Source organism: Rhododendron vialii, chromosome 1a (genome assembly GCF_030253575.1).
Source record: "Rhododendron vialii isolate Sample 1 chromosome 1a, ASM3025357v1".
Lineage (NCBI taxonomy): Eukaryota > Viridiplantae > Streptophyta > Magnoliopsida > Ericales > Ericaceae > Rhododendron > Rhododendron vialii.
The window spans coordinates 275231-301928 of NC_080557.1; the positions used below are offsets into that span (position 1 = coordinate 275231).

Here is a 26698-nt window from a genome sequence, read left to right on the forward strand (position 1 = left end):
TTAATAGGGTTTTTCTCTACAACCCCATCATGATTTCATCATCAGATAATAATGGCGATGGAGACGAAGAAGACGACGACGAAAGCGTAAACACATATCATTGTGTTTTCGTTTATTGCTTCAGTGATTTACCAAAGGTTTGCGTCTTCTTTCCCCTTAGATTTAACTTCTTCATCTCCTACCCCATTGCTCGATATGTGCTTAAAATCATTTGATCTGATTGGTTTAGATTGAGTACGTGTATGTGGATGCCTACTCTAAGTCTAATGTGTTGTTTGGTCGTAGTTTTCACGGGTCACTAGATCTCATTATCTTTCCAACCCAATTTTGTTAGTCCTGTATCGTAAGAGGTAAACAAAAATGGAATTTTTAACCTTTAATTCCAAAAAAAGTTGTCTGATCTGGAAAAAAAATCAAGCTGTGCTCAAGGGTTAATTAAATCAAATCGACAACATATATAGATGGATCTGGGAAAAAATTAAAGAAATGTTGGATAACAGATTGCTATCTCTACGTAGTCAAAGAATTGTATCCAAATGCATGTTCTAGCTGTTGGCTCAATTTGATTTAACAAGAACTTATGTAAGCTTGGAAGACATTGAGTAGTTGTTTGCTTAAGGGCTCCACTGAGTGTTGGGTTTGGCCCCTTCGATTAAGATTTTGAAAATTAAAGCTACAGAGGTTTTGAAGACAAAAGGCCAAATAAAAATGCTATTAAATTTTTTGTTCAAATGAGATAATTGCTATCACTTGAAAGATGAAACTTGCCCCAAACTTGGAAATTATTTCGTTTGCTGTGAAAATAATTTCTTGGAAAACTATTTTGTTCGTTGTTAAAATAATAATTTCTCATTGATGAAACTCAAATTTCAGGTTTACCCGCACTTGGGCAACATTATTTACATCTCCTGAACCCTGGATCTGGTTGTCTCAGGTATTTACTCCATGCTTCCCATTTTCCATTGGAGTAAACTGTATGTTCATTGAACTAAATTTGTTTTTGTATCCATTCTCATCAATGCATGAAGAACAATCATCATAGATTCATATCTAGTTTAGTAGGTCTGAAACTAACAACCGGGATGGGTTAGATTGCCCTAAATTGGGGACTGGAGTGTTGTTGACTTCTTGTGAACATTATTAGGCCTATTGTTGTTTTTTCCCCTTTTCCTTTTGTTTGTTTGTTTATTTTTTCTTTAAACGTTGGAAGCTATTTAGCATGGAATATGGATACTACAAATTGTCGCCATATGCATATTCGATACTGCTCATATGAAAACCCATCTGTCCCATCAGATACGTATTCACTATTCACTGAGTAAGTATCCAATTTTTCCACCAAATTTTGTTCGGTTTCAATTACGGCTGGGATACTACATAGATATGATAGGATACTTTGGAGACAGAATATGGTCCAAAACATAAATTTTAAGAGGCTTTAATTGAGGTCAAATTGTGAACAATACCTTCTTTGAAGAAAACAAGGAGAAAGGAGAGATGAGGAGGAAAAGGGGACTCTAAGGAACAAATCTTTGTAACAATAGCTATGCTAAGACAAGAAGAAGAAGTCAAGGTCAGAGTGAAGGGAAATAAGGGGAAAGAGGATCGGATTGACTTTGACGTTGTAAATGGTCTTTGCTTAATATGATAACTAGAGGGATGAAATGACAGTACGGCAAACCCAAAAAATAGTTGAGGAGCAGTTGTAGTGGCTTAGTGGGTGGTTTTTTTTGTTTGTTTACTGTTTTGTCCTTCCTATGTTTGTGGCTCGGAACATTTGAAGCATAATAAGCTATTTCTTGAGGGACTATTTTGGAAATGAAAAAATCCATACAGCTTCATAGCACCAAATGGTGCTCTCCTTATATAAATAGAATAGATTTTGGAATGTGGTAAATGCTCTTCAGCATTTGGTTTAATTTTCTATCTATAACAAGATAATAAAAGTACTGATTTTCAATGTATCTTTGTTGTATCCGTGTCCTATCTATTTGGTTGAGCAATGACAAATGTGAGTTGTGAAACAGTTATTGTCAAAACACCTTGGTGAATGCTGTGATGATAAGTGCGAACACTGTAGAGTCTTATTTTCTTTACTTATAATTATATCCTATGATGGACGAATATGTTTTTTAAGACGTGCCCCCAACATGTTGTGTCCTCCAAGTTTTGGAAACTGACATGTTAGAAAGTCAGTGTTGTGTCACCTGTCCATGCCAATGCTATGCGCAGTGGGGGCTTCTATGTTGGTCAGAAGACTCAGAAATATATTTTTTTGAGCATATTTTTCTAAATGTGACTATCAAATGAACTTAAAACTTTTGTCTCCATGTATGTTAACATCTAACAAAAATAGTAAGAATGGGAGGTGCAACGTCTCGTGTCTAAGAGGAAATAGTACAAATAGTCACTATTATACCATGTGCATGGGTTTTCCTGTTGCTACAAGTGGTACATCTTTTTGGTTTTATCCTCCTATCAGATGGGATTCGATTGCTAGAGTTCCCTTTGTACATGCATTTAAGATTAGACAACTAGTTTTTTACGTTGGAAGATCACATGTGGTATCAACGTTTAAGAGCATGCATAAATACCTATGTTTCTCTTCCCTCCTTAAAGTGGGAATAATGGTGTTAATAGCTTTTATGGCATTAATAACATATGTTTTTGCCGCTTGTTCGATCCTGTAAAGCCCAATTATTTCCACCTAATTAAGTACCCTTTAGAATCTCACACGTGAAAATGATTTGAATCCATAATTTGCCTTAGAATATTTAGGATTTGGGGATTATTGGCGAGATTGAAGGAGAAAATCAATTAGGATTTGGGGATTATTTGGAGTGGAAGTTTATAAATGATGCAAATTATATCAACATAGGGGATTCAGAGTGCTGATGTAAAGAGATGGTCTCGAGAGATTTTTGGGAGAAAGATTGTTGCAGATAACGCGAAGCCATTGGCGGTAAATACTAGTAGTTTATTACGCAACTAAATTGTTCAAGATTTCTTTGGGCAAAAAAGGTTGCAGATACGATGGGGGTGTCTAGTGGCGATGATGGAATATCTTGTTGATGCTCATCTGCACAAATGCAAGGATGTTGAGAGGTTTTGGGGAAAACAATGGTTGCAGAATAGCTACTCAATGTTTTATCTCGACCTCTGATCATGGAGGCAACCATAGGGCATCATTTGTGCTAGGCAACGTTGGCAGTTCAAGTATACCCCAAAAATGATAAATATGGCGATTCTATTATGTTAGAGGTGGTCGACAATGCGTGATTGAGGCAATACGATGGAGGTGTCTATGTGATGGTGATGGAATAACTTGATGCTCATTTGCATAGTTGCAACTAAGACGAGTGAGAGATTTCTGGACAAAACAAGGCTGCACAGTGGCTACTACTCAATTTTTTTTCTCTTCGCCACTGATGATAATAAATAGCTGGTTCAAGTATGTCGAAAATGATAACTGTACTAATTCCTACTATCTTAGAGGTGATCGACTATCATTGTCTACTATTGACTTTCAATAAGAATCACCATTGAAAATTGAAGATGTTGGTAGTGACTGTGTATGGAATGTATGCTTGTGTTTGTAGCTACGTATATGTCTTGTTATGGAAAGGATTCTATTCTCTCCTATGTTAGTTGTTCAAGCTAACTAATCAAGATAGTTGTTGTTTTCATGAGACAAAAGATTGTACAACCTTGTCTGGCATGTGCCTCGTGTGCCTAGACGCTAAGGCAAGGCAAGGTGCCCTGAAAAGGCCTTGGCACCCCGAGGTGAGGTGCATGTACATGAAATGCAGTTAAGGCCCTTAAGGCATGCGGCTCACTGCGAGGTGTGAGGTGCATGAGGCTAGAGCTTCATAGTTTTTCTTCGATCTACGCTCATATTTCATCTCAACCATTGATCAATGAGGATTACGATGTGGGGCAATGCACTAGATAAAATCCTTCGAACTAAAAAAAGGCTCTAATCGTTAGCCCTAGATTAACCAAAAGAAACATAATAGCTGAGCTATTTAAGTCTTGAAGAAAACTCAGTCAATGAGTAGGGTTACAAATTAAATGACGAAGAAGAAAATTGTTGAGGATTAGGCGACCATGATTAGATATTTGAGTGCCCTTTCCCCTTTTACTATGCTTTCGAACTAAATGTTAGGCATTAGATTTTTATAGGGCGTTAGATTTTTATACTAGATGTTATGATTTTGTTCGTATTTGGGGATTTGAACGTTGGGAATTATATAATTTATGGTATTTGAATCTGTACAAGCATTTACTTATGTTGAATTTTTTTCCCTATATTAGAAATCTTATTATTTTCTACGACTTGTGCGCCTAGGCTCCAAGGGACTATGGCACCTCAGTGCACCTAGAGTCTTTTAAAACACTGCCTTTTCAATTATTTTAAGGGTATGATAATGTCAAAACTGTTTTTTGTTAATGCCAAAATTTCTAGGCATAAGATCCTTGTACCTTGCACATGGTACAAGTTTTTTATGTATGAAAGTCTTGGCATTAACAAAAACAGTTTTGGCATTAATTTTTCCCATATTTTAACTACATAAGTTATACCTAAATTGATGTTGGATTCTGTAGCTAGAAAATAATGCAAATGTGCTTTTTTCGTGAACATATAGTTGACTAAGCAAAATTCCAAAAAAGGTACTTATTTAGCCAATTCCAATTGATTGAAGCTTAAATTTAATTTTGTTTACCTACTCTGACAAGGCTTAATTTGGTTTTTGGTTTTACTAAACTTATGCATGTTTTCTTGATAATATCATGTTTAGTTCGATGAGGAAAGGATACTGGTGGGTTTTGGGAAGCTTTAAATGTGATCTAATATATTGAACGTCATACTCGTTTTAAATTGCTAAGAAGGGACTTCACATATCTTTTCAATAATTAATGTTGTCATGTGTCGTCAATGATAAAGTATAACTTAACTATTATGCATTTTGTTAGTAAATGTTAGTAATGCTTTTAGGTTTCAAACATGCAATTTGTGAGAGTTGTTGAATATTAGCAAGTGAAATTATTTGGGAACTACCAATTAAAATCAAGATACTTAAATTGTAGGCTTTTAATTGTTGCTTCAAAACATATAGATCTAAAGGTTTATATGTTTTACGGTGGCCTAGAGAGTGTTTGTTTTGGAACAAATTTTTTTTGATGCTGAACTAGGAAGGGGAAAATTTATGATTGCAAAAGTCTAATCTTTGTCTATATGATGGAGTTACATTGTCATTATGGCGTTACTGCGCGCTGTTGCGCGGTTAGTTACGTTGCCTTTTAGGTCATGCGACTAAAACGGCTTGTTACGGGCGGCATTACAAGTGAAAAGCATTATGTATTGCTCTTTCATCTCGGGAAATCTGTCTAATGTCAATTGATGAAAGAATCTTGTGACAATTGAGCAAGTTTACTTTTTCACGAAAAGTTGTATGTTGGGGTAGTTTCAATACTTTCATGTGCCTTACACCTTTTACTGGCTATTGCTAGAGTCAGGCTCACTTCAAGACACACGGTTTCTAGGAGTAACATGAGCAAAATAACTATTGCGTGTTGTAAGTTAACAATTGTCCTAAAAGCTTAAGCTATTCGGAAATTGACCCACATGTATATATCAAGCTATTCAACACCCTTCCCCACGTATAATCACGACTTGCATGTGGCGATGCAATTATCCATAGATAGAGCGAACAAAATTCGCAACCGAGTAGCAGAACGCAGCCACGACCAAATGCACATCGGATTAAGGTGCTTGAAAATGGACCAATTGTCTCAAAAGTTTAAGGTGTTTGAAAATGGACTCAACAAATTATAGCATGCTATTCAGCAGTGGCAACCACACACTTTGTTTTTTTGAGGACAAGACCCCACATATATGCGGTGTATTACCTTCACTCCCTAGCGAGATGTAGTTCAATAAATGTAATTATTATTTATTAGTGTATTTATTTATACGTAGGCTAATTTGTGAATCTATTTATTTGAACTTTAAGTCCGTATGAATAGAGTTTTTACAATCTTGTTTCCACAACTGATGATTTACATGTCAGTCTACTTCAAATTTGTAACTTTGTTCGATGTAAAGTTACATATTTGGTTACCATGAGGTAAAGTGTTGTTTTGGTTTTAAATGGGAAATTTAAGACTATTATAATTTTGACATTTGTTGAACAAATCAATCATATAACAAAGATCGGTGCTAATAATTACAAATCTATAATATATCAGTGTAAAAGTACTAAAAAGTAAAAAACAAACATCACTTCTTTTTTTCTTTTTTTTTTGCCTTTTTGGCATGCTTATGGTTGAAAGTTAAACTCTCTAACTTGTGGCTTGTAGATTGGTGTTTCAAACATTGTCAGTCTAACTTCTTGACTTTTTTACGAGGCTTAAGGAGAGATTTTGTAAGTAAGTAGTTTTAGAATGTAAAAAATCTTGATGCAAAATTCTAGCCTTTGACAGCACCTTAGTTGCACGAAGCTGGAACGGGAGCTGGCATGTAAAAGGTAGTAAGTTGGGAGCACCGAAAGGAGCATGTATGTAAGTATTTATTATATATAAACATGAGTGAGAAAAGACGGCCCAATGTGGTTTTTATAAGTCTAATACGAGACGAGAGTCCTAAGTCTCTCTTACGTCTTTTCTCTTCTTCCTTGCATATATTTGCAAAGAGATCTCCAAATTTCTTCCTTCATTAATAGGAGCGTGCTCCTTACTCGGAGCACCCATTCGAGCTCCCAACTTGAGAGCGCACCCACAAATCTCTTATGAGTTATGATAGATGTGAGGAAGTAATAGTTCTCTTATAGCTGATTTCAAGGTTACATTGTGGTTATAACCGTTACTTGTTCTTCCTCGTCTTATCCTTCTGCAGCTCTGCTTCTTCTTTTTCCTTCGCTCTATTTTTGTTTCTTCTTTTATACAGTCAAGACAAGCAGAGTCTTACCGCACCACTCACCAAGTACTTTGTAATGCTATTTGTCTTCATTGCTCAAATAAATAATCAGGGATAAATTAATAAGTAGTATGGTATTTGTAATAGTAGAAGCATTTATTTGTGATGCTAATTTTGCCTATATCTGTATCCTATTATTTGTTAGAGTTTTTCAAAATAAAATTTGATTTTGGTTTGGGATTTTTGAAAAGGTATTGAGAGAGGTTTTTTGTGAAAGGTTGCAATACCATTTCACATTAATTGTGACTTTATGGGAATGGCAGCAATGGCTATAACGCCCATTAGTTTATGATGTGTTTATTTGGAAGGGATGTGTTTATTGGGAAGGGATATGAAACATGGGGTTGCCTCCAAGAGGCATGACCCTTCTAATTAAATGTTTTTATGAAAGGACCCGCCTACTAAGAGGCATGATTGCTTTTAATTAATTGTCTTCAAAAGACATAATTCTTCCTAATTAGTGTCTTTAAAAGACATGACCATTCCTTATGTGTGTCTACTAAAGACACAATCTTTCACACAAGGCTACTTATAAGCCTATAAATAGGCCATTGATTAAGTCATTCTATACACCAAAAATTCCGTATTGGATTATAGTCTCACTACGCACTTTCTTCCTAGAATTTTAGACATACTGATGTTCAGTTATTCTGCAGAAATAGAATATCAGTTTTGGTTGTTTTACATCTGTTTAGTGGATATTCTGTTCGTCTTCATTTGTGCAAACGCAGACAGAAAAAACCTAGAGTTCGGATTTGTTTTATCTTGAAGGCGGATTTGCTGTAACCCGGTGCACACCATCTAGTGGGGGCAAATACTGTCTTTAGGATAGCATTCTCCTAACAGAACTTGAATTGTTTCTACCTTTCCAATTTTGAAGAGACGACGCCATCACATTCATCATTTTGAAGATCGGATTTCCAATATTATTTTTCACAACTTGCGCTTCACTTTGATGAGGCACACGCCTCGCCTCACGTCTTGCGCCTAGGCTCCGGGGGGCCATGGCACCTCGGTGCGCCTAGTGCCTTTAAAACACTACAATAGAAGTCAACTCTTTCTATTCTTCTGCTTGTTTCTGTCTGTTTCTTGTTATTGTGTCCATGGTGTTCTTCAAAACCCTTCGACCCACAACTATAGCAGATTGCATAGCACTACCCACAGCACCCAAAATCTCATGCCTCGACAATACATTCATGTATCTCGAACTTTTTTTGTTCTTTTCAATGAAGGTATTCACTTTAATGATCTTGTGAGAGTGGGGATATAGCCAGCTTCTACTTTGGCTTCAAACTCTGCTTAGGACTTTCATTTTTTATTTTTTTTTGAGATTTTCATCATCTTTCTTATGTTATCTCAATCTTTTACTCTGTTGCAGGCTTCTTTCTTCGTGTGCCGAGTATTTGTCAAGTCATGCTATCAAATAACGGTTCAGGGCATGTTCAAAGTTCTCGCGCTGAAGACAATGATGCTTAAAAATGTCTGGAACTGGGACATTGCATTGACTAAGTTATTGTGCATGATGACGACTCTGTTGGCAGGAGGAATGGGAGAATGAGGTTTTCAGATTTTCTATGGGTCAGGAGGAATGGGAGAATGAGGTTTTCCGATTTTCTATGGGTCAGGAGGAATGGGAGAATGAGGTATTTCATCGCAAACACTTCCCATTTTATTTCAAGCACGGTTGTACTTGGTGTCGTGATTTATCTATGTGGGGCTTGAAGATGCATAACCAGATGCCATTTATTGATCTTTGATGACTGTTTGATTGTCATTCTGACTCTTGATGGTTCTGAACGCAGGCTTCTAGTGAAATGCCTTCTTACTTCAAAATTGTAACTGTCCTTGAGGGGTTTAGAAACGACATGATAGCTAACTTCTGCCCACTGTTCCAACTGAGATTCGACTCTAAGGAACTTGGCAAAAAAATTGTTTTATAGGGACAAGATGGAGGGTGGGACAGAGGGAAAGATAGCTGATTTGTTGCTCATTTAGAAGATTGTGATATCATTTCCTTATATTTGACGCCCTCCTTTGTCATAAAAGAGGAAGCACGTGTATAAAGTTCTATAAATACAAACCATAAATGATTATTAAACTAACCATAAATTTAACACTCTTTTTCTTTTTATAGAAAGAAGTAACCACTCTATTGCATTCGTTTTAGTTGCGTCCCCAATTGTCAGTTTTGATAACATACAAAACCAGCTTTGAGAATTCAAAGAGATTGACAAATGCAGAATAATGTTAAACCTTGTCATAAAATACTCTCTCACATCATATACATGTATAGATCTCGGTACCTGAGATACACAAGAAGTAATGAAACAACAGCCCGGTCCGTCATGGATCTCTACAAATATATAGACAAGATGTCTAGTTTATTGGCTTCTGAACTTATTAATGACTTAAGAGTTTGGAGGATCAGAACACGCACTTTTGCTGAAAACCTTACAACAAATATGCACACAACAAGCACAAGCTGAATTTTATTAATTTTAGTGGATTTTGACTTCAAAGTAGAATAAAGAGAGACTTCTAAAGCCTATGAGGTCAGGTGGACATCAAGTAAACAGAAGATCTAGACACATAAATCATGGGTTGTAAAGGCAATAGGAGAACATACCAGGTTTTTGAGTGGATCAAACCAAATAAGGAATTCATTAACGGGCTCCCCAACCTTCAATGGAGTGGAGAGGTATTGCGTCTCTTGACCTGGACCAAGTCCTTGAACATGCTCTGCCAAGGTGTGAGGCAGATGCTTCTAGGATCAAACAGCGCCCTTTTGACCAATGACAAAAAGGTAGATGAATCCACAAGGAGTGATGGGAATTTGGAATCCACATATCTAGTAGCTTCTAATTAAGGTATTTTCACCCCATTTACTAACATTAACTGGTACAATCACCGATCTTCAGGTAATAATATGTTTCCAAGTATTGCCAAGTTTTGGGTGTTACGGATTTTATATTGCAATAAAGTTTCATGGTTCCTTATGATGATAAGAAATTTTAAGGGTTTGCAATTGCGTTTTTCTATTAGTCATGCTATCATGTTGTATGGTGCTAAGTTGCCCCATATTCTCACTTTTCCATTATCATATTGATTGATTTTAATTAGCTGACCCCATATCGTATCTCTGAAGTAATCGCCGCACTTGGCTCTTATTTTAATCACCTCTCTTTTCTCTGAAGTTATAGGTTGCACTTGGCTTTTATTTTAATCACCTCTCTTTTATCGTTTTGTTACTGATTGGGTAATGATTGCAGAAGAAAGGACCTCTAGGGTTTCTCCCAATGGTCGCAACAAGCGGAGGAGAGTTCCATCAAATCAGACTGTGTCCATAGTGATCTTTACATTAACCTGGAGGTTTCTAGCGGTTCTATGGTAATAATTGAGATTTTCTTTAGACTTACGTGATGTGCATTCTGCTTTATGTCCTAGGTTGGGCTATCATCATGTAGAACATGTATTTAATTAGCTGACCCCATATCGTATCTCTGAAGTTATTGGCCGCACTTGGCTTTTATTTTAATCACCTCTCTTTGCTCGTTTTGTGGCTGATTTTGGTAATGATTGCAGAAGAAAGGACCTCTACGGTTGCTCCCAATGGTTGCAGCAAGCAGAGGAGAGTTTCAACAAATCAGACTGTGTCCATAGTGATCTTTACAGTAACCTGGAGGTTTCTAACGGTTCTATGGTAATAATTGAGATTTTCTATAGACTTACGTGATGTGCTTTATGTCCTAGGTTGGGCTATCATCTTGTAGAACATGTATTTAATTAGCTGACCCCATATCGTATCTCTGAAGTTATCGGCCGCACTTGGCTTTTATTTTAATCACCTCTTTTCTCGTTTTTTTGCTGATTTTGGTGATGATTGCAGAAGAAAGGACCTCTAGGTTGCTCCCAATGGTCTCAGCAGGCGGAAGAGAGTTTCAACAAATCAAATTGTGTCAATAGTGTTGTTTACATTAACCTGGAGGTTTTTAGCAGTTCGATGGTAATAATTGAGATTTTCTTTAGACTTACATGATGTGCATTCAGCTTTATGTCCTAGGTTGGGCTATCATCTTGTAGAACATATATTTAATTAGCTGACCCCATATCGTATCTCTGAAATTATCGGCCGCACTTGGCTTTTATTGTAATCACCACTTTTTTCTCATTTTGTTACTGATTTAGGTAATGATTGCAGAAGAAAGGACCTCTATGGTTGCTCCCAATGGTCGCAGCAAGCGGAGGAGAGTTTCAACAAATCAGATTGTGTCCATAGTGATCTTTACATTAACCTGGAGGTTTCTAGCGGTTCTATGGTAATAATTGAGATTTTCTATAGACTTATGTGATGTGCATTCTACTTTATTTCCTAGGTTGGGCTATCATCTTGTTGAACATGTATTTATTATTTGTCTTGTTTGCTTGTGGCAACTGGCTGAGTACCTTCTTTCTGCTAATAAATCAATAATAAAGAAGTTAACAGTTCTCGAGTTATATTCATAGTTTCCACATCTGTGAGTTACTAGGGCATCCAATGGTGTCCAATCAAAATTTACACATGGTGGAAATTTGCAATTTAAAGATAGTTATAAATCTTTTTTGGTAAATTCTTGCTGCATGATTTTCAAAAGGTGATAAGTAGTTAAGAGCGATTTTTGTTCAATTTCTTTTACCCACAAACTTTGCATGTGGAAAATATGCTAATGGTGTCTGATCTTAGGTTTGGGAAGACTGAAGAGGGGTATTAACGGAAATGAAATCACATACTGTTATCTTTTGCAGGCTTCTTTCACGGTGCGCTGATTATTTGTTTTCAAATTCGAATGTAGTTTCAGAGTATGTTCTAAGTTCATGCTGTAAAGAAATCATTGCTGCTGTATGTAATTACTGGCATTGGTGGAGCTATTGTGAAGTGATGGTGTCCAGCTTACCTTAAGTATGCAGCCTAGTGTGCCCGGTTTTTATCTCAGACACTTGCGAGGTTAGTTTCAACATGATTGCTACTTGCTAGTTGCTGTTGTGCTTTATATAGTTAGACTATAAGAGGCATCACTGCGTATGTGTCGTGTAATATTGGTTCATTGGTTTTGTCACATTGAAGTTTGCTTGGACTCTTGATTTTACTGAACATGGGCTTCTAGTGAAGTGCATTCTTAATTCCAAGTAGTTCTTTCTCTCCTTTTGTGTGGTTGTTTTGGAGAAGATGGTAATAGACAGTGGCGTATGTTCTTTTATTTGATATGTAAGTTTCTTGTTTCTTTTCATCACAGGATAAGGTTGGCTTGGTTACACCCTATAGGCTATAGCAAGGCATAAGTCACTGTGAAAGCAGGAGTACTACTCCGTACAAAATGGATTCTGGAGAAACAATAAAAATGCAGGCTAAAATTGACCAACCAACTCTTATCTTTATACAAGCAGAAAGCAGTGCCAATACTCAACCCAATCTGGGACGAAGCTGAAAGTTGCTATAAGTGAGATATCGCGAACGATTTCTGGAGTTGTTGCTAAAAGAAGTTGGCACCCGAAACCAAATCTATGCAGTGATGATTTCTTCATAATGTTTTGTTAAGATGATAAAGGTGTGAAAAAGGGTTTTAATCACAATGTATTTCCAGAGAGTTTGTAAACAGCAGTAGATAACTTACACCAGTACTTCTCGTAAAAGGAAAAAGGGAAAGAGAGAAAAAAGGGAACAAAGAAGTTAGAAGTCATCTTGGTTATTATCTACTCTAGAATGGTTTATCAGACAAATGATGGAAACTGTACTTATGAGGTTTATATGTTGTTTTGTCCTTATTTGGAGTTTGGTATCTAAGTACCTGAGTTACAAACTTGTAGATTGATGCTTCAAAAATTGTGGGTCAATCTGTTGTGACTGGTAGATAATATTTAGTTGCAAACTACATGAAAAGCAGAAAACATCTCGATAAAAAAGAGTCGGTCTTCTACATCATCGGTGGCAAACAAATCTGTTGTAACAGGTATAAAAGGCCCTAAGTAAGCTAAGAAGATAGAAACTTCTACAGACACCAACACTCAAATACTTTTATAAGCATGTATGGCTCTTCTTCAACGTTTTGTAACTTAAGGTTGAATTGATAGCATCGGACACCTTACCGACACTTGGTTGGCACTTTGATGACACTTCTTGAACTCTCTTAAGCGTGTCCTGAGTGATGAATCTCATTTTTGTGATAATGTAATCTCATTTTAGTAATAATTTTCTGCATGTTTTGAAATGCAAGTTATGCACCCTAAATATCTTTGTAACAGTTGTGTCATCAATCCATAATGCAGATAATAACTTTAGGTAAATCTTTTCATCCTTTAATCTGAATCTCTTATGTGATTGACGAGTTCATGCTTGAGTTATTGAATATCTGATTTATTTGTTCGATCAGTGTTGTTTACGGTTGATCAAATAAAAGAGTTATGTTACATTTTTGTTCATGTAGCATGCTCAATGCAAAATTCCCCATGCCTGGTGAAAATTTGCAAGCATGTTCATGTAGCCCTATATTCTTTTAGTATTGTCTCATGAGATTTTAATTAGTTTCGAGTTCCAGAGTAACTAGACCGCAGCGATTGCTCTCAAGGAGATTGCTAAATGTCAAGACCCAACATTGTACTGCAGGTGGATATCAAGAATGCTGAAGACAGAGACAGAAAACATGGGTCCTAATGGCAATGTGATGTATACCATGTTTTTGGGTGGGCCAGACCCGGCTAGCAGTTCATCACTCAAGAATAATGTCAGATTGACATCTCTTGGGGCTACTAGTTAAGGCACTTCCGTCCCATTAATACGTTTCTAAATCTTTGAAATTACTGTTCCGTATGGTATTGCTATGGGATTTGTAAATTTTGTTTGGTAATTCCACTCATCAACTAGGAGCAGTCTTGCTGGTTTAATTCCACTTGTGTAGTCGCACTGTTAACTTGAATCGAACTACTGTTTGTGCAGTAACTTACATGTAATAAGAGTTTCAAAGTGTAAGTTCAGGGCATGGTGTAAATTTTTTGATGACCTAGTAAGGCCTCGTGGTATCCATAAAGACGCTTAAAACGGTTTTGAAAGAACGGAGGGCTCTATTTCTCTGTCATTCGTTCGTGCAGATTTGAAGATCCATGAAACTAATCATTGTTAGGTTCGATTTAAGTGAGGTGGGTATAAAGAGTAGATGTGTCTACCAAATGGGAGGGGTCTAATGCATAGGAAATCCGGTTTTGGCACATGTCCGTGAAGCCGCTGAAGCGGATGTCAATACATTGTACGTGGTTAAAAGCAGTGGAACACAATTCACATTTATCTCTTTGGTTTCAAGAGTGGGAGACTTCAGAAACAAATCTGAGGAAAGAATAAAAAAGTATTGATTAGCTCAATTCCTTTTCTTTACATTATTAATCTATCGTTCAAAGAGGGCTTTTAATCCTCTGGCAAAAATGTGAAAATGGATGGTCTTCATCATTTTATCTCATGTTTTTGTAAGACAACTTATTTTTTTTTTTTGGTTTTTAGTGAAGAAACTACACATAAAATTTAGATTATAAGACAAAAATGGAGTGCATTCATAAAAAATGGGGTGTGTGGAGATCATTTATCTTCAAGGCAACTTTGTCACTTTTGACTTTCGGGTATCCATCGGATGATGGCCATCTCTAACCTTGAAGGAAAATGTTATACATAACCCAGTAGGCTGTCGTTAAGATTTAAAAAGTGTATTGAAATGTGTGAAAAATATATACTGTAAAAGTGTATGAAAAATATATTGAAAAGTGTAACAAGTGCATTCGAGTTTGTGTTTTTTTATCTTTTTATTTGAATGGGCTATCAATAGAAGAATCCTATACACAATGATAAATAAACTACTACTATTTATGATGATAGAACAAAGATGAATAAACTATTTTGTCATTCGGACCCTAGTGTACAGGTTTTTTTGGGTGGAGAACATTCCTTTGTTTGGTTAACGAAAAAAATCAAAAAAACAAAAGTTAACAGACAAAGAAGATGAAAAATAATTTAATTGATTACTTTGAAAATAATATTACTCCAGTACTCCGTATTTAGCAAACGCGAGTTAGCATAGTTTGAGAATAAAATTTGAAAGGCCTCGATTTAATCAAGTAATTAATGTAGGTAAATCGGTTAATTGGCAATTTGGCACCCAGACAGGTTTTCTCATCGTTTCCCTCTCTCTCATCATCACCTCCTCTCCCTGATCTACATTCTCCAATTATCACAAACTGATCCCTCCTCTCCCTGATCTACATTCTCCAATTATCACAAACCCAGCGATTTTCAAGCAAATAATTAGCTCAGAGAGTTGATTCATTTCCTAATCACAACTTCCGGATTTACAGCATCACGTAAGTTTTTGTTTCTGATTTATATGATTTTGTATATCAACTTCAGCCACATTGGAAAAGCTTTCCCCTTTGATCTCCGTCGATTCTAGGATTAGGGTTTCGCTTTTTGTTCTTGCTTCTGTCTCTATTTGAAAAACTTGATAGCCGAAGAGGTGACAGTAAATTGACACTATGCAGACAAATCAAGTGTAATTTTTTCTGCGCCCAAGTGTTGCAACTTATAACTCCAAGTTTGGAGATTCGAATATAAAATTTGAATTTTTATATCAACCTGATATCTCCTTTTGATGGGTCTGTCAAGCAATTTTCTGTATAGACATATTGCATGTGGTGCGAGGGTAAAAAAAAATTGCATGTGGTGTTGGATTACAGGGTTGTTTGAGCGAAATTTGACGATGATGTTTAGGGAAATGGAATTGGAAGCGGCATTCTCGTTTTATAAGATGATGGCCAGTTGATAGAATAGGAGTATCTGTAGAAAACTTTTGACATTGATAACTCTGTAAAAATCCACCTGTTGAAAATTGGCATAGTGCATAACCAACCAAGTTACCAGGTCTCCCTCTCTGTCAATTCGTACATATACTCATCAACATTGTTGTATGTAGGAATATTTTGGTATGCAACTTTGCTATAATATGAATCTGATCTGTTGTCCTAATTTGTCACCTACTTTATGCTTTGCCAATTTGTTGTAGCTCTTCAATTTGAGGAATTTGAGCGGATAGATTGATGATTTGGCATTGGGGAATGAGCTTGTTATGGTGATATTTTGTGTATAATAGAGAAAAAGAGATGCAGGAAAGCCAATCCCCGGTAGGAGGTGAATCTGAGAAGGAGGAGGAGGTGGGCATGGCCGTTCGAGAAGTGTGTGCGAACGGACTTTGCATGAAAACCACAGAAGTTGAAGCAAAGCTCGATGAGGGAAACATTCAAGAGGCAGAATCTTCATTGCGGGAGGGCTTGTCCCTAAATTTTGAGGTTCAGTTTACAAATAATGACTTTTCGACTTTCAGATGTTGGTTTTTTTTGGTCTCGCAACAAACAAAGTTTGTAGTCTGTTGTTAATGCATAATGTCTCTTCCTATGTTGGTTAAACAAACGTAAAAGCTATGTAGTAACATACTTTTTTTTCTCATACATAAATAATTATATTAGAAAGAAGGCATTAAGGGAATGCCGCTCATATTCAAAAAAGGCCACCAAAAACAAAAGGCCCTATACACTGCTATTTGAATGGGAAAGCTCAAACCAATCTAAAATTTGGTCAAGGGATGGATAACATTCTCCCTTGTCCCAACTATAAAAAGCTATTCACCAAAAAAGTACTACTTCATTGTCCTTGACATTCGGTGTTTATACATGTTTGTGATATTTGCACGAGAAGTAGGGTAACTTGGGCGGTGGGGTTCAAGTCTTGTCTTGTCTTTATTTACTTGTATACTCCTAAAATTAGTAAAAACCTATTGTAAATTTTAAGCCAACGCATTTTCATTGTTCAATTTCGTGGTTCAGTTTGCTGATAACCGTTTGATTTTATAGACTTCTGGTTTTTTTTATCCCTAAAGTGGCATTCTAGGTGGTTTGTCTTAAACAAACACTAGATATTATAGAAGACTATCCATAGGTGGGTTTGAAGTTGTTTAACACATAAACTTAATTTGGGAAACATGCTCATGCCATTCATATTCTGGTATTTGGATGATCAATTAACTGGTGTTGAGATTGCCATATATCAGGTCTATTTTCATGGGAATTGGTTACCTAAGTAGATTTTACAACATGAAGGCAAAGGTTGTGAAAATGGGATACATATTGTGGTTCATTTTTCTCATATTACATATCGGATTGGGATATGTATCGTGTATAGAAAGATACGTTAACAAGAGATAATCTCAGTTAAAAAATATTTGTACCCACTCTAAAATGTAAAATCCATGACATAAGTTAAAACAAACTTATACAAAGTTCACGTCTTTAACCACATGACATGGTCCTTTAACAAAATTTATGGCACCATGTTCGCGTATCCCATTGTGAATCGTATGGGTATCGCAAAATTTTTACTTAAGTGTAAGATACATTTAGACATACCTATCAATTTGACTCTAAACGTACTGAATCCTAGGATATGTGTCCTATCTTGTGCTTTTCAGAAGATAAGATTTTTTAAACCCCAAGATACATTTAGAGATATGTATTAATTTTGCCTTTAAACATATCAAAACGTAGGATATGATTTTTTACAACAAAGATTAAGATACCATGTTGTTCACGTATAGTTTACATTGTCCCCAAAAGGCTAGTTGTATGTTTTCCTATCGGCAAATGCAAGTTTTTTTTTCCAGAGTAGAATGTAGAGTGGGAACACTTTGATGAATTAGGTGTGAATTTAGACTAGTGCCTGAGGCAGTTAAATATCATTAAAATTCACTAGAAGTCCTACGCATAATGCTCTCTCTAGATGTTATAATTTATTTTTTCTTTTCATGTACTGTTGTAAAATTTGAAGGCATGTATTAAATGTGGTGCTTATGGTTCTATTTTCTCAAAAACATGTACAGGAAGCAAGAGCTCTTCTTGGGAGGCTGGAATATCAAAGAGGAAATCTGGAAGGTGCTCTTCGCGTGTTTGACGGTATTGATCTTCAAGCAGCGATACAGAGACTTCAACCCATTGCTGAGAAACTGCCATCTAAGAAAGGCCGTCCACGGACTGAATCAATGCATACTATCTCTCAACATGCTGCTAGCCTTGTGCTTGAGGCTATATATTTGAAAGCCAAGTCTCTTCAAAAGCTTGGGAGAGTAACTGGTATGGAGCTTTTCAATCATGTGATCCTCGATATTGACTCTCCTTTTGGTTCTCTCCTACTCCCTTGTCCCAATTTGTATGTTAAATTTCTGAAATCCAACTTAAAACGGGAATAAATAATTTCATTCTACAAACTCGAACTTCCAAAAAATTACGTTCAATTCAAGTTAGATTTGGCACTTCAATACTAGAGAGAAGGAAAAGGGGGAAATCTGAAAGGACTTTGTTCTTTGACTTTTCAAAATGGACAAACAATTTGGGACTTATAAAGTCCAAAATTAGACAAACAAAAGGGGACAGGAGTATTAGTTTACATGTTACTTACAAAAATTTCTCTTGGTGGGGGTTTACAGATGCTGCTAATGAGTGTAAAAGTGTGCTTGATGCGGTGGAGAAGATATTCTATCTCGGCATACCCGATGTGCTAGTGGACAATAAGTTGCAAGATACAGTTAGTCGCGCGGTAGAGCTCCTTCCAGAGCTTTGGAAGCAGGCTGGTTGCTACCATGAAGCAATGTCTGCTTATAGACGTGCGCTACTGAGTCAGTGGAACCTTGAAAATGACTGCTGCGCAAGGATTCAGAAGGGATTTGCGGTGTTTTTGCTGTATAGCGGAGTGGAGGCTGGCCCACCTAGTTTGGCAGTTCAAATTGATGGATCATATGTACCTAGAAACAATCTGGAGGAGTCAATTCTACTTCTGATGATTCTTATGAGAAAGTTTTACCTCGGTAAGATCAAATGGGACCCTTCAGTGATGGAGCACCTTACATTTGCTCTATCTTTGTGCAGCCAGACTTCTGTTCTAGCAAAACAACTTGAAGAGGTAATGCCCGGGGTGTTTCACCGTGTTGAACGATGGAAAACCATGGCGTTTTGCTATAGCGGAGCAGGACAAAACAAGGTTGCATTGAATCTATTGAGGAAGTCTCTGCACAATCACGAAAAACCAGATGATCTTACATCTCTGTTGCTTGCTGCCAAAATCTGCAGTGAGGATGCCCTTCTTGCTGCAGAGGGTGTGGGATATGCACAGAGGGCAATTGTGAATGCACAGGGAATAAATGAACATCTAAAAGGTGTTGGCCTTCGCATGTTAGGTCTTTGTTTGGGCAAACAAGTCTCTTCCTCAGATTTTGAGAGGTCTCGTCTTCAGTCTGACGCATTAAAATCGTTAGATGGAGCGGTTGCCCTTGAGTGTAACAACCCGGACCTAATTTTTGAGTTGGGAGTTCAGTATGCAGAGCATCGGAATTTGAATTTGGCTTTACGGTATGCCAAACAGTTCATTGATGCAACAGGTGGATCAATTCTGAAAGGCTGGAGATTGCTTGCCTTGGTTTTGTCTGCTCAACAGCGGTTCCCAGAGGCGGAAGTGGTGGCTGATGCTGCTTTAGATGAGACAACAAAATGGGAGCAAGGACCGCTACTCAGGATGAAGGCAAAGCTGAAAATCGCACAGTCATCACCCATGGATGCAATTGAAACTTACCGTAACCTCCTTGCATTGGTTCAAGCCCAGAGGAAATCATTTGGGCCTTATCGGGGAATGGATCAGGTTAGACCCATTACTCCCTTATGTTTTGAGATGAAAATTTTAGTTTTGAACCTCTCTTGAGTACCTTCTATCTATTTCACTGGAGCTAGTTGTTTTACGATGTCAGTATCATTAGCATGTGATACCATCATAAGAAAACAGACTGACCATACTACTTTTAGTGATGGATAATAAATATAGAGTCCAATATGAAGGAACTTGTACGTCTTATGCGTAAGAATATTTGGTGAAGATGCAAGTATATTGTGCATGATGTATCAACTAAAATAAGTCTCTCTGAAGATGTTTGTAATTTAAAATGATGTCTCATTAAACTCATGGATTTAGCTTTCGACCTTTGTTTATGTTTGGAGACCGAAAGTGGACATAAGTTCAAAGACAACGTTTTGTTTATTTGTTCATTTAGTTTAATTTTTTGACTATGGATAGATTGTCGTTGACTTTAGCCCTTAAAATAATGTTTTTGAGTTGCAAGAAGGCTTCGTCATTGTGTAATCCAAAAGCAAGGTTCTACATCTTTCACACACACACACGGGTATATTCCTTGATAAAAGAAACAGAAGGTCACCTTTCATGAAGTGGAACCCGCTATGCTGGGACAAGGAAGGTATGCAAGATGACACCTTTGGCTACACCCGCAAGGAAACGGACACCATAATATCTTCAGGTCTAGTGCTTCTAAGGCTGTAGTTAAAGACCACAAGAATGAGAGAACAATGGACCCTAGTAGTAGGACCATAGGGTGTCGACTTCCAAATCTTTAAGGGTTGCTAATTGGTTGCTGCACCATTCTCTTCCTTATAGAGCCTTACATTTTCAGGTACTAATGAAATTTCTTCAGAATTACTTGCTGTTATTTGCTTTCTTCTGGAGAATAAATTGAGAATGTGGTTTTTCTATGTTTTAGGTTAGGAACGTGAATTTGCTTCAAATGTACATTGACCTGGATGGCAATATGTATGACTGGGGATACTTGCAAATTTCTTTATCAGTTTTTGTTTTCAATAGGTTTGAAAATTCTAAATTGCTTTTGGATTAATAACCCTCTTTTAATGACAGATTAATGATGATAAAGTAAATGAATTTGAAGTTTGGCATGGTCTTGCAAACTTATACTCCAGCCTTTCGCATTGGAGGGATGCAGAGATATGCTTGGAAAAAGCGAGAGCACTATTTGAGTACTCTGCTGAAACACTGCACACAGAAGGTGAGACCTGAAACTCGATCTAGTGCAATGATGAATTGTTTGAAGATTCATTTCATGTTGCTTTTCTTGGTTCTCGAAAACACATATACAGTTAATGGCTTCTGTCTGGATGTTTTGTCTGGTTCTTGTGATTTACTTTTGCACGTGTTTTAGACTATAGAAAATATCAACTTATTGCAAGAGGTTGGAATGTGCTATAATGTATCCTTGAGACAGTGGAAATAAAATAGTGTAGATCCAGTTGCAGCCTCTTAGCAGATGACAAGTGTGACATATATTCTCTTAGTCATTAGACTGGTTATAGATCTTAAACCTAGTTGGTTCCTCAAAAAGTCAGCAAATATTGGAATGCATATGCTCATATAGGCCTCATATGTTTCCATTTTGGCTAATTGGATTACCAGTCCAAAGAGACCACAAGTCCTTCGTTCGTTCGGAACTTTTCTGTCAGGACTAGTTGGATATGACATCCCACAAAATGTAGGATATAGAGTACCTGGGGGAAAGAGGTATAAATCATCCCATAACTATTAGTCCAGTTAAACAAAGGGGTTAATACATGACCAATCTTTTATCCAAATAAAGAAAATCCATTCTGACATCAAAAGAGACCGTGGAACTTGCAAGCTGAGTTGGGGTTTTGGCTAAGTTCATCTAGGTCAAGGATTCAACTCTTGACCACCAATAATGCTCTAGCATCTATTGTATGAATTTCTTGGCTTTCTTACAAAAAATGGGGACTGTGAAAGTTCTGATATTTTGTGCCATAATTCTGCAAGGTATCATATGCGAAGCACGGGGACAAATCCAAGAAGCTTTGGCTGCTTATATCAATGCTCTTCTACTAGAACCAGGTTATGTACCTTGCAAGATCTTGATTGGTGCAGTGTTGTCAAAGATGGGCTCAAAGGTGCTGCCGGTTGCAAGAAGCTTACTCTCAGATGCATTGAGAATAGAACCTACAAATCGCATGGCTTGGTATTACTTGGGAGTGGTTCACAAGGACGATGGACGAGTAGGTGATGCTATTGACTGCTTTCAGGCAGCCTCTATGCTTGAAGAGTCTGATCCCATTGAAAGCTTCAGCTCCATTTTGTAGTTGGTTTCAATCAACCAGAGGTTCAAACCTTCTAAATTTTCCCCTTCGGCTCTCCTCCAGTTTAATGTAGACTGTCAAAGCAGCCGGCATCAGTGTAGCTTGATTCGTATGGGTTTGGTTGCATATTCCTCTTCAATCATTTAGGCTGCATTTGGTCTTTGACTTGTAGTGGAACTTGTGGAAGGAAAAGAAAAAGGTATGGAAAACAGTAGATATGTAGAAGGAAATCCCTTGCATTTTCTTTCTCTTATAGAAGTTTCTGCACAAATGTATGATCCAATCACGACCTAAGGCTCTTGAGTGTGATGGAGATTGTGATCAGAAAGTATGGAGAACTGGATATAACTTATTCAATTTGATTTTGAACGGAGATTGGATTTTAGGCAGGTTGGCCAAGTGGGGCTTGTAAATGTTTGTTGCTCGACTGAGTGAATTCTTTGGAAAATAGATCATTTATTCAGGCTCTTTGAGATTCTTTGTAGTAAAGGCTATGTTTGTTTCACTGAAGACTGGAAAAATAGCGAAGCTTGTTTGTTTGCGAACCAACGAAAAGACAATAACCGTTCATCCAGCACCAAAAGAGTATAGAAAATTTCACTGAAATATTTTCGATCTCCAAAGAAAATGCAGAGGCGATAGGTGAGTTTAATTACTAGAAGCATGGCAAGCCTATAGGTGAGTTTAAAATATTTTCACTAGTACCCTTCTCTTCTGATCTGAATTTTTGTTATATGCTCTCTCGCCCTTGCCAATTTTAGTATTTTGAAATATTTTTAACAGATGATTTCACACTTGCGCTCCCTGTGCTTGCCCATGCATGTGCATTATGTGACTTAGGTGGTAGGAAACATATGTTGTGGCATAAAACTCGTTCTCATGTGGATTTCCCCTCTTATCAGAATATAAACAGCCAAGGTATTGTAGGTAATACTACTATCTTATCTTTGGTAACATATGTGGTTGTGGGATAAAAGAAGGATAGAAATGGTAGTATGTGCTATCTTTCATCCCGCATTTTGTTGCAGAAAAGCCGTTTCCTTAAACGTGTTTACCAGTAAACTTAGGGCTTTGGAGCAATAGGAAGTATTTTATTTTTTGTCTGTCTGTCTCTAATTTTCTTCTTGTTTTTTATGTTAGTCTAAATTACCTTACCAAATCTTAGTTCCAATTTGATTAATGTAGTTGAATCTCATTTAGATTGAGTCAACAATGTAGACAATGTATAGAGGATTTCACTAATATTGAACGCAGTATGTATGTATAGTTAATGCACTTTTCATTTGAATGTTACTAGTAAGGAAGAAAATCTCTATTTGCCAATCAAAAAAGGAAGAAAATCTGAAACTTTTCCCCCAAAGATGGGTTTCATTCAATTCTTCCACCTTTACGATGAACTTCCCCACAATCCCAGAGGGAAAGTTACTAATGGAATGCCATGAAATGCTAATTTTATTTTTCCTCATATGCAACTCTAACATTAATGAATTACGGAATTTAGGTTGTGCAACTCAATAAAAAAGAAAAGAAAAGGGGGATAACTATTAATTTCCTAATTTGTTTGATTTATAGCTGGAGAGAAATCCTAAAAGTCCAAGCAAATTAGGAAAAATATTTAGCATACGTAATATTTTGCTAATTTATTTGATCCTAGCTTAATTATTCTAAAATGTAAGGAAACCAATGGGTAAAAAGTTAATGAACTTCTTTAATTCATCATTGTGAACAACCTTGTAGCTCAATGACACTTTCTCACATTTTTCACATTGAAGATGAGGATTCGATTCTTGCCAAGAGTGCTTGGTATGGTGTTTGATGCTTTTTGGGCTTGTCTTATCTGTATGTTGCTTAGCGGTGCGAGAATAATTTTGTTTACCCTCTTTAAAGAGAATGAACATAACACTCTTTTAATGTTTACCCTCTTTAAAAGAGGATGAACAAAATTATTTTTGATAGCGGTACCTCGTCCCCATCCCTTCAGGGATAGACTAGACATCTATTGAATTTTGAGTGAAAAAAAAAAACCCTGCTTTGTTTGGAACTCAAGAAAAAGAAAGAAAAATTAAAAAAATTTACCTTATGTTGTTTGGTTGAAAGAGAGAGAAAAAAAAAGAAAGGAAATTGATATTCGTGTTGAAAGAGAAAGAGGAAAAAAAAAAAAAGGAAATTGATATTTATACTTCACTTTCTACTGATAGCACTTCACTTTGTTCATAAAGTTTCACGTTAAAATTAGAAGGTCATCATAAAAATCATTTTTCAAAATAAAAATTTCAAGTTTAATGGATACTAAATTTTTCTTCCCATTTTCGTCTTATTTCCCTTGTCTTTTCTTTACTTTTTTCCGTTTCCTTTCCTTTCCTTAAAAGTTTCAAGCCGAGCCTTTTGCCTAGCCTGCTTTATCATAAATGCTCTATCTATATATACAGCTCCATCGTAAGCTTTACAAAATCTTGGAATGACTCTCCTTGATGTGTTGTGTATTGTATAGAGAGAGAGAGAGAGAGAGAGAGAGAGACAAGCCCATCAGACCATCAGACAACAATGAAGAAGAAGAAGAGGAAGATGGAAGCGATCAACCATTTTGTTCCGAATCATTGTTTCAGTGAATTACCAAAGGTTAGTGATTTTGGCACCATTCTTTCTCCCAAAACTTTCTTTTTCAAAACCTTCTTTTTGAATTTCAAACTCAAATTTAACGAAAATAAAAAATAATTTTTAATTTTTTGGCACCGATAAAAAAAAAAAAGAGTACGATCTATCAAATAAGATCTATATTGATAGAAAAATTATTTGCATAATCATGCGATTTTTGATCTTAAAATTACTTTATTTTTCTTAAATTTCTTATTTTTAGAAAGTGGAACGGCCTCTTTGTCCGCCCTGCTCTGACTTCTAGGGAAACCAACGAGTAAATTAACTTCGGAGAGCCTAAGCGATTGTCGTTTATCTCAGAATCTGTGTTTGGTTGTCTAAAAGGCAGAATTCCCCCCCATCTTTTTGGTGTCTAGTGAGCCTTTTTAGTCTTTTGTTCACGGTTTTTGGGCATTTGTAGTTCATATTGAATAGAAGAACTGGAAAATCTACGGCAGAAAAGATTATTAAAAGTACATTGAATATGTAAAGATAGAATCCTCTGGCTTTTTTGGTCTTTTCTTTTTAAAAGCACATTAAATCTTATGGCTTTGCGTGTGTATGCATAGTTATCTTTTTAAGTTAGTCACCCCAACTTTATTTTTACTGATTGAGCTCAAATTTCAGGTTTACCAGCAGTGCATCCCTATCTGATTCATCAGGGAACCATGACTTCAAAATTTCAGGTAATTGCATTTTTTTTTCTGCGAATTGTTGCTGTCTCGCAGATTGTTCTTTGACTCTCTACTACGCTTATGTATCCATAACATAGAACTGTATATCAATGCATGTAATCTATTCATGCGTCTTATTCTCATAATTGTAGAAGTTTTTTTTTTTTGTCAAAGTGGAAAGATATTATTCATCTGGAGGGTGAACAGCCCTAAACATCAGAAAGTACGGAACCCTATGGGGGCAGAGCAGCAGTCCATAAGTCGGACGTCCCACTAGAGAGGGCTTTCTTTGCACTCAAATGTGCAGCCTGATTACAATCACGTTTAACAAACTGAAAATCACACGAAAGCAACGAGTCCTTAAAACCCAAACAATCCTGAATCAACACTGCAATGTCTGAAGCCAGAGTCTTAGTAGCCGAACAACTCTTAATAATTGCCTCCGCATCTGATTCAATAATCACCTTTGGAAAGTTTAGAGTAATACCCAACCGTAATCCTTCCCGAATCACTAGAGCCTCTGCAATCCTGGGCGAGTTGAAGCCGTTATGTATTTTAATTGCTAGGCCCAGCACCGCACCATTATCTCCTCGAGCAATAGCACAAGTCCCAACCATATTGTTCCTCTTTGAAACCACCACATCCACATTTATCTTAACTAGACCCACCTCTGGCCAAGTCCAGGTTCAGTGGTTGAAATGGAGTTGCTGGACTCAACGGTTGAGGCCTTTTTATTGGCATCCAAAAACTCACGGAAGTGCGCTTGCGCTTTCCCACTAACTGCCTCTGCCACCGTCCATCTCTTCCCGTTGAAGACAAAGTCATTCCTCATTCTCCAAATCCACCAACAATATACCAAACCCAGTCCCATAGATGAAGCTGGGAGCATTAAGATCATCAAAATGTGCATATTGATATGTTCGAAGACTAACCGGAGGTGGTGTTCCCATGGAATGTGTTTATCTGAAGGCACTATGTTCTGTGTTTAGGCATGAGTGATCATAAACACAATTTGTATGTGTGTTAGTGTTGGAATTCAGTATATTATTATTCTCATTGTTGGGTTGTATGCTTTTCCTTTTGTTTGTTTGTTTGTTTGTTTGATTTCTCCCAAATAGTCTAACACGGTGGTGTCATTGATCTCTATGACTGGTCAGACCAATTCTTTGAGAGTATTCCTAAAAAAGTTGATTAAATAATCCTAATTTGTTTTTGTTTACGTTTAGTTCTATATCTTCCTACTAAATTAGAGCCATGAGTGCAAAGAATATGCTGGAAACCATGCAATTACCATTTGTTATATGGATATGCACTGGGTTTTCCTTTCACCTACACTTGCTAATTTGATTCCCCTTCTGTCTGATAG

General features: G+C 36.8%; 1 protein-coding gene and 1 long non-coding RNA gene across 6 annotated transcripts; both read left to right on the forward strand.

Annotated features, from left to right (window-relative positions):
- On the forward strand, positions 1–13981 carry LOC131336424 (uncharacterized). 4 transcript variants are annotated; one of them, XR_009202828.1, is made up of 8 exons: positions 1–137; positions 874–934; positions 8355–10363; positions 10559–10676; positions 11175–11292; positions 11697–11717; positions 11806–11957; positions 13546–13981. It is a non-coding gene; the product is annotated as an uncharacterized LOC131336424 (long non-coding RNA). The 4 variants fall into 4 exon arrangements; XR_009202823.1 differs by lacking the exon at positions 11697–11717 and having other exon boundaries at positions 11759–11957; XR_009202827.1 differs by lacking the exon at positions 11697–11717 and having other exon boundaries at positions 11759–11957; positions 13614–13981.
- A 1142-nt stretch (positions 13982–15123) lies between these two features.
- LOC131326122 (protein NPG1) lies at positions 15124–22513 on the forward strand. Of its 2 annotated transcripts, none has more exons than XM_058358733.1 (6): positions 15124–15349; positions 16048–16330; positions 17914–18163; positions 18517–19721; positions 20781–20928; positions 21708–22513. In XM_058358733.1, exons 2-6 carry the CDS (start codon positions 16145–16147, stop codon positions 22025–22027), a joined length of 2109 nt encoding a protein of 702 aa, XP_058214716.1. In that variant the 5' UTR covers positions 15124–15349; positions 16048–16144; the 3' UTR covers positions 22028–22513. The 2 variants fall into 2 exon arrangements, with proteins under 2 accessions (XP_058214716.1, XP_058214724.1); XM_058358741.1 differs by lacking the exon at positions 15124–15349 and adding an exon at positions 15849–15905.
- Positions 22514–26698: the final 4185 nt, after the last annotated feature.

Bases quoted from the DNA above. Each gene is read 5' to 3' on its own strand.
- LOC131326122 (XM_058358733.1), top strand. From the start codon at position 16,145: ATGCAGGAAAGCCAATCCCCGGTAGGAGGTGAATCTGAGAAGGAGGAG. The intron at 19,722-20,780 runs GTTAGACCCATT...TTTTAATGACAG, and splicing joins CTTATCGGGGAATGGATCAG to ATTAATGATGATAAAGTAAA. The intron at 20,929-21,707 runs GTGAGACCTGAA...TAATTCTGCAAG, and splicing joins TGAAACACTGCACACAGAAG to GTATCATATGCGAAGCACGG.